This window comes from Chiloscyllium plagiosum, chromosome 3 (genome assembly GCF_004010195.1).
Source record: "Chiloscyllium plagiosum isolate BGI_BamShark_2017 chromosome 3, ASM401019v2, whole genome shotgun sequence".
In the NCBI taxonomy this organism is placed as follows: domain Eukaryota; kingdom Metazoa; phylum Chordata; class Chondrichthyes; order Orectolobiformes; family Hemiscylliidae; genus Chiloscyllium; species Chiloscyllium plagiosum.
This window is the reverse complement of record NC_057712.1, coordinates 112,134,285-112,143,026: the sequence shown is the minus strand read 5'-3', so window position 1 is coordinate 112,143,026 and position 8,742 is coordinate 112,134,285. Positions and strand designations below refer to the sequence as shown.

The following is an 8,742-nucleotide window of genomic DNA, read 5'->3' as shown; positions in this document are numbered from 1 at the left end:
GGGGGGAGAGCGGGGGGGGGGGTCTGATTGCAGTTGGAGGGGTGGGGTTCAAGGACGGAGATGCGGGAAGTGGATGAGATGCTCTGGAGGGCATCATCATCCACGTGGGAGGGGAAATTGCGGTCTTTGAAGCAGGAGGCCATCTGGTGTGTTCTGTGTGGAACTGGTCCTCCAGATGCGGCGGAGGCAAAGGAATAGGGAATAAGGGATAGCATTTTTACAGGAGGCAGGGTGAGAGGAGGTGTAGTCTAGATAGCTGTGGGAGCTGGTGGGTTTGTAGAAGATGTCCATGTTGAGTCAGTCACCGTTGATGGATATGGAGAGGTCCAGTAAGGGGAGGGAGGTATCTGAGATGATCCAGGTGAACTTAAGGTCGTGGTGGAATGTGTTGGTGAAGTTGATGAACTGTTCAACCTCCTCGTGGGAGCACAAAGTGACGCCAATACAGTCATCAATGTAGTGGAGGAAAAGTTGGGGAATGGTGTCGGTGTAACTGTGGAAGATGGGACTGTTCCACGTAATCAACAAAGAGGCAGAGCTGGAGCCCAAGCAGGTGCCTATGGCCACCCCTTTTGTCTGGTGGAAACGTGAGTCTCACCAGTATCCCTCCACTGACACTCATTCGTTTGGCTGAACTGGTCCTCATCCTCAATAGTTTTTCCTTTGAATCCTTGCACTTCCTCCAGGCCAAAGAGGTAGCCATGGGGACCCATACGTGCCCCAGCTATGCCAGCCTGTTTGTCGGTTACGTGGAACAGTCCATCTTCCGCAGATACACCAGTGCATTGGGGAGACAAGATACCTACTTGCAGAACGCTTCAGAGAACATCTCCAGAACAAGCACACAACCAATCCCACCGCCCTGTGACCGAACACTTCCACCACACCCACATCTCGGTCAAGGACACACAAGCCATCCTCTATCACCACACCCTCACCACCCGACACCTGGAGGAAGAACGCCTCATCTTCCACCTTGGGACCCTTCAACCACAAGGCGTCAATGCAGATTTCAATGGTTTCCCATTTCCCTTCCCCCTATCTTATCCTAGTTCTAACCTTCCAACTTGGCACCGACCTCATGAATTGTCCTACCTCATGAATTGTCCTACCTGTCCATCTTCCTTCCCACCTATCTGTTCTATCTTCCTCTCCAACCTATCACCATTGCCCCCACCTCCGTATACCTATTGCACTCTCAGCTATCTTCCCCCCAGCCCCACTCCCTCCCTCCCATTTATCTCTCCACCCCTTCAGCTCAGAAGCCTTATTCCTGATGAAGGGCTCTTGCCTGAAACGTTGATTGTCCCACTCTAGACTCTGATCTCCAGCATCTGCAGTCCTCACTTTCTCCTGGTTCATATCTCACTTCAAAGTCAAATTGTTGCACCTGAACAAGCAGACACTTGTAAACATGCCTCCCATTTTTATTTTGTCAGCTTATCATTTTTACATTCACTTACTGTTTTGGTGTGCAGTGATATACCTGATGTTACCTACATGATTGTCATCCCCGCCAAAGTTTCTGACATGTTTTGGTGCCATCTGCATTGTTGTATCACAAGAAAGAGTCTCCGGGTGACTGCTCGTGGGAGGCATTACCTATTCAGTGGAAGAAACTAAAATTAAAGGCTAAATATATCACATATACTTAAGTAACTGCTACATACTTTGAACATAAATACTGTTATTTAACAACTGTGTGGATCAATAATGAGCCATTGTGATGACTAATAAATATAGCAATGGTGTCATAAAGGTTGTCCTTTTGAATCTGTATGATTATTACATTGTCTCCAAACATCAGAACTCTTAGAAGTATTGGATATTTATAATAGCACAAAGCAGAGGAACCCTTCTGAAGTGGGACCCAGCTAAATGACCAGTTTTCTCATGGTTCTTTTGCCAATGACCTGAAATCTGTACATGTATCAGTTCTTCAGCCAATGTAAATAATTTCTCTTTATTTACACTATCGAGACTCTATTATTTTAAACATCTTTAGTGGATCTCATCTACTCCAAGGATAAAAACTATAGCTTCTCTGGCCTATCTGTATAACTGTAATCTGTTGTGCCCTGGAGTCATTCTGGAAAGTCTTGCCTGTATTTCCCCAACCTGCAAAGCCTTCACAAGCTTCAGAACTGCAAAACTCTTGGTCAAATGTCATCATACATAGCCTTAAAATTTCAAGAACTTTAATTGTTAAAGTTCTCTGCATCAACAAGGTGATTAAACTAAGATTTATATAGAGTGGCAATAAGGACTCCAGAGTATTCATTCATACAGACAAATTTATCAGTTGCACATAAACAATTATATTCACTTGGAATTAGTTTGTATTACATGATTCTTAATGAGCCACTTAGGTTGCTTCTCATTAAAAAATAATCAACATTTAGTGAGTGTGGTTAACTGAGCAAATTGGATTTTCTTTAATATTAAAGAATGCTTGACTTATATGGCCTTAGGTTTTGAGGGGGAGAAAAATTATTGCAGGCCTTGGTTTACAATTGCTATTCACCAGCCTATGTGTGTTCTGGTATCATTACATAATAGCTGCCATGGTCCATATGTTTCAATAGTTCAGTGATGCTCATTATTCAAGCTCACAAATGAAAAATGGCCATTAAGAAAGTTATAGATTACTGCTTTTCCTGTGGAATCAATATCTTCAAAAGAAAATAAGGGCAAAGATGGGTATTAAAGGTATACATTTGTTTTAATGTCAGCATTTGGTTTTATAAAACTAGATAGCTAATATATGCAAGAATACCTACTATTAGCACTGTGCTATTAACTTAGTTTATTCAGTTCATGTTGTGAGGGAGTTTGTGGGTAGTGGTAATGTCCCTACCTCTGATCCAGAAGATCTGGTTTGAGTCCAACCTGCTCCAGAGGTCTGTATGAACAGGCTGATTAGAAATATCTACAATTAAAGTTGCATCACTTTTGGTGCTGGGTTCAACTTCCTTTTCAAGACTTGAATCAAGGCTGAAAACTCAGCAAAATACTGATGGTGATTGCTTATTCCGTTTAAGGGTATGCAGCTGGAAGGTAACGATTGATTTGAGAATCTTGAGTACATGTAAAGTTACATTTCCTTATAGTCTGTAGCTGCATACCCTCCACATCCTCACTCTTATCAACCATCTGCACCCACTGTAGCATTCTGTCCTGCTATTGAGCAGTGCTTGGAGTTCCTGGTGGGTGACTCTTGACAAAGTGTTCTCTCCTTTACCATTGGCCATTTAGAATGGAGTGTTTTGGAGCAGTCTGTGCAATAGCTGTTTAAAATGGTTCATGGGCTCCCAGTTTGCCTGTTTTTTCTTTGGCCTTCTGAAGTTCATGTTTCATGTGTACGTAGGGAGTGTGAGGTAGTCTATGTTTCATTATTTTAGGGGTGGGGTGGTGCTGCTCCTTGGTTTTCTTTGCACTTTAGCCTCGTGCTGAGTGTGAGTGGAGGGCAAAAGCAGAAACAATATCTCCTCGTGGGTTGTTCCTGAACCTGGCCAAGGTCACCATTAATAAACCCAGGAAGTGGACATTTGCAGGGTCATGAGACTCACTGTGTGTCTTCCTTCTGTGGTTTCATCTGTGCTTGTGGCCTTCCCTAATTAACGGGCACCACCAGGGTAAGATTGCATTACCGACACCAATAACATTTTGATTTACATTCAATTTTGCTTTGACCAATTGATTTTTGTCACAGTGGCTGTTTAGGGGCTTTTTTTAAAAAAACTTGTTTAATTTAAATTTGTTTTTTGAAAGAATATGAAGAGAGACTTGTGTTCAGGCTGCTCCTACATACCCTCCACTTTCTTACTCTCATGAAATATTCTGTCTCTGTCCAGATGTTGCAGGTGTCCCCAAAGGAAGGCTCTGAACATGGAAGTCCTCCATTTCAGCACTGATGATTTAGCATGGAAGATGTTGCATGCATTGCATGTTTAGAAAGGCTCATGGATTCACAGAATACCCGTGTTCTTTGCAGCCTGGAGGATGTCATTTTCCACTTGTGCACAGTTAAACACACATTATAACCCTCTTTCGTTACTAGAAAAGGCCATTTCCAAATCTCTGGCTGCACTGCAGCCCAACACTCCTGATCTTTGTCAAGCTGGTTGGGAGGGAGGCAGGCAAGTCAGAAGAGCTTCTCATGGAATCCTAATTTGCAAATAAATCATTGAAACTGTGGCATTTTCCCAGACCACTCCTGGTACTTTGCAGCATCTTCATCAGTCTGGTGCTGAGCAAAGGTTATTTGAGGTAGTTCACTGCTACTAATCCTCTTCAGTCTATGCTTCGTCTTGGACCAACCTAGTGATTAATAGCAGAGGATACACCATCGCAGAGTATCTGCACTATTTTTGGATAAGAAGATGTATTGCATGATAACAATAAGAATAACCTAATTTGATCAGCCATTATCTTTAGAACCTTAGGATGTCGTAAAGGTGCACTTGCTACCTGTGCAAGCTAAGGCAGAATCTCTTGTCTTCATCCCGAGGCAGTGTAGTACATCAGTGCAACATGAACAGCAATCCTTCAAAACCTTGTACATCTCTTCCCAAGCTTTTTGCCCATATTTAACCCATTATACAGTCATGTGTGTAACATCACAATATAGAATTATAAAGCATAGATGCCTTTTAAATGTTGCAATTGTACCAGCCTCCACCACTTCCTCAGCAAGCTCATTCTATACACAGAGGTAAAAGCAATGACTGCAGATGCTGGAAACCAGATTCTGGATCAGTGGTGCTGGAAGAGCACAGCAATTCAGGCAGCATCCGAGGACAGGCAAAATCGACGTTTCGGGCAAAAGCTCCTTTTGCCCGAAACGTCGATTTTGCCTGTCCTCGGATGCTGCCTGAATTGCTGAGCTCCTCCAGCACCACTGATCCAGAATCATTCTATACACACACCACTCTCTGCATGAAGAAGTTGCCCCTCAGGTCCCTTTTAAATCTTTCCCCTCTCATCTTAAAACCATGCCCTCTCGTTTTGGACTCCCTTAAACAGGGAAAGACCTTGGCTATTCCCCTTCTATGCCCCTCATGATTTTGTAAACTTCTAGAACGTCACCTTGAATCTTTGGTGTTCCAGGGAAAATAGCCCCATCCTATTCAGCCTCTCCCTCCAGTCCCTACAACATCCATGTAATTTTTTTCTGCACTCTTTCAGGTTTAACAACATCTTTCCTATTGAAGGGAGACCAGAATTAAATACAATATTCTAAAAGTGCTCTCACCAATGCCCTATACAGCCGCAACACGATGTCCCAACTCCTCTACTCAATAGTCTGACCAATGAAAGGAAACACCTTCTTCACCATCCTATCTACTTGCAAAATGCAGGCAGTCTGGACATTTCACAAGTCTCTCAGAATGCATTCTTTTTGAACTTGAAAGAATAGTAAACTTGAGGACTACTGATCTTAGTTCTGACTGGATCATTGTTTGACTGATGAAGTAAACTTTTCCGAATACTCCGTTATCTCACTTTTTAGATTAGAATCAATCTAAACATCATGGCATAGACAGAGAACACAGGGGGCCAACACCTTCAACATATTGTCTAGCTATCACCATTGTTAACATCTAACCCGAGAATGCAACATTTTTAAAAAAAGGTTTTGTGATTTACACATGAAAGAAGTGAAACTATCACTGTATTCTAACAGATGTGATTTGGAGATGCCGGTGTTGGACTGGGGTGTACAAAGTTAAAAATCACACAACACCAGGTTATAGTCCAACAGGTTTAATTGGAAGCACACTAGCTTTCGGAGCAACGCTCCTTCATCAGGTGATTGTGTGGGGCTCGATCGTAACACAGAATTTATAGCAAAAAGTTACATCACACTGCAAATTTTTGCTATAAATTCTGTGTGTTATGATTGAGCCCTCCACTACCACCTGACGAAGGAGCGTCGCTCCGAAAGCTAGTGTGCTTCCAATTAAACCTGTTGGACTATAACCTGGTGTTGTGTGATTTTTAACTTTCCGAATACTGTTACTGAAGAATTACTATTCATTCAACACTGTTTCTGTCGCTAGCGTAGCCTGTTCTGTTTTAGAAGACAAAGCATTTTAAACATTTTCACCAGTCCTGTGAAATATGTGATTTCCTCTTTGTTGGCAATAAGATACAGCTCTCTTATGCTAACATGAAGTAATCTCACTGACTCTTTCATCTGTTGGATTCCTATGAGTCTAGAAACCCCAATGAAGTTTTCCAGCTGTTTCATTATGACTGTTTAGTCAACAAGAGGCTGTCTTGGGCCAGTGTTTGACGTTGTTTGCTTCTGGACCAGTTGTTCCCTGGGGAGGGGTGGGGTTTGTCAGTCTCCTCTAACTTTTCTGATGAAGTTGAAGTTGAGACATGTGCAGGCTCAAACATTGATTGTGAATAAGGTGCACAGTTTCAATTTTCTTGTGTTGCATTGTAGTGTAATGTACAGGATTCCTATATCCTTCTGACACTTATTCCAACTGTGCCATATAATCTTCTCTGTAAGCTATAATTTCCACTTCTTCAGCTGTGGCAACTGGTTTCATTGGATTATAACACTTGCTCCTGTATGAAGCACAAAAATTAACAGGATGCCCATTGACACAGACAAGTTGTGAATCTTTTAGAGTCATAGAATTATAGAGATATACAGAATGAAAACAGACCCTTTGCTCCAATTCATTCATGCCGATCAGATATCCTAGATAAATCTAGTCCCATTTGCCAGCATTTGGCCCATATCCCTCTAAATCTTTCCTATTCATATATGCATCCAGATGCCTTTTAAATGTTTAATTGTATCAGACTCCACCATATCCTTTGGCAGCTCATTCCATATATGGTCTCCAAGACTCTTTGTGAAAATGTTGCCTTTAGGTCCCTTTTAAATCTTTCTCCTCTCACCTTAAATCTATGCCCTCTAGTTTTTGACTCTCCCAGCTGGGGAAAAGACTTTGTCTATTTACCCTATTCATGCCCCTCCTGAGTTTATAACTCTCAATAAGGTCACCCCTCAGCCTCCAACACTCTAGAGAAAATAGCCCCAGCCTATTCAGCCTCTCTCTGTAGCTCAAACCCTCCAACTCTGGCAACATCCCTGTTTTCTGAGCCCTTTCAAGTTTCACAACATCCTTCCTATAGCAGGGAGACCAGAACTGCATACAGTATTGCAAAAGTGGCACTAATATCCTGTACAGCTGCAACATGACCTCCTAACTCTTCTACTCAATGCACTGACCAATACAAGCAAGTATACTAAACGCCTTCTTCACTATCCTATCAACCTGCATTTCCACTTTCAAGAAACTATGACCCTGCACTCCAAGGTCTCTTTGTTCAGCAACACTCTGCAAGACATTACCATAAAGTGTATAAGTCCTGCCCTGATCTGCCTTTTGGCTCTTCTGGATTAGATGGTTCCTGTAGGAATGCATTCATATCCTCTCCAATGGAGGTGTCTCATCAAATGCATGTATATTTTCTACTCTAGGTGTGGTGGTGGGTGATCTACTATGTGGACGTCATAATGTATGTAACCACAGTATTTCTATCATTCAGAAACTATCTTATATCTGTGCATCATCCTGGAAGTGATCTACAATTTTGCAAATAAGGCATTCCTTAGTGATGGGTGGATTTTGTCAATGCCTTGTTGTCACACAGCATCCTCACAATCATATGTTGACTTATTCTTTGTGTAGACTTGTCAGCTCCGTAAACCCAGTGTCTCCTGAAACTTACCAATGAAAGAAAGTTCAGTGAAAAGCAGCAATTAATTTCATCAAATATGGCAATAGAATCTCAATATCCACAGGTGCTTTCTTAATTGTTAGTGGGGAAAGATTTTGCCTAGAGTTAACTTTCTACAGTTTGGGTTTTTTTATAATTTCAGACTGAGTGCTGCTTACTTTGCCTTAGGTTGGACCTCTGATGAGAAGCAATATGACTAGCAGCCTGTACTAACCTAACTTGTAGCTGTACACTAGAGTGGGAAGCAGCAAAGACATGGCCAGCAGAAAGGGGATTTGCAGAGAGAGGAGTATCACAGAGGGGAGTGCATTGAATGAAGTTGGGAAATCTCTGCCATAGAGGGGTCAAGCTCAGAATAAAAGGGCTGATCATTTAAGACTAAGATGAAGAGAACATTTTTCACTAACAGAGTTGTGAACCATTAGAAACTCCACCCTGAAGTGTCATGAATGCTCCATTATTGAGTATGTCCAATGTTGCGATAGAAATATTTTTGATCTCTCCTGGAATAAAGGGAAATGGGGAATGCATGGAAAAGTACAGCTGAGACAGATCAGCCATAATAATATTGAAAGGTGTAACAGGCTGTTCCTATTCTTATGTTGTATAAAGATGGACTTCGGTAAGGAATTCGACAAGGTTCCCATGGGAGACTGATTAGCAAGGTTAGATCTCATGGAATACAGGGAAAACTAGCCATTTGGATACAGAACTGGCTTAAAGGTAGATGACAGAGGGTGTGGTGGAGGGTTGTTTATCAGACTGGAGGCCTGTGACCAGTGGAGTGCCGCTGGGCCCTCTACTTTTTATCATTTACATAAATCATTTGGAAGCGAGCATAAGATACAATTAGTAAGCTTGCAGATGACACCAAAATTGGAGGTGTAGTGGACAGCGAAGAGGGTTACCTCAGATTACAACAGGATCTGGACCAGATGGGCCACTGGGCTGAGAAGTGGCAGATGGAGTTTAATT

General features: G+C 42.2%; 1 protein-coding gene across 4 annotated transcripts in view; it reads right to left on the bottom strand.

Annotated features, from left to right (window-relative positions):
* Positions 1-8,742, bottom strand: part of cep57l1 (centrosomal protein 57, like 1) — a 69,516-nt gene that overhangs the window by 49,434 nt on the left and 11,340 nt on the right. For 3 of the 4 annotated variants that reach the window (XM_043687096.1, XM_043687092.1, XM_043687093.1), the window contains exon 2: positions 1,501-1,602. In XM_043687096.1, the coding sequence (XP_043543031.1) occupies positions 1,501-1,599 (99 nt within the window). In that variant the 5' untranslated portion in view covers positions 1,600-1,602. Of the gene's footprint in view, positions 1-1,500; positions 1,603-8,742 lie in introns of those variants that run through there. The other variant, XM_043687095.1, reaches the window with a different exon arrangement.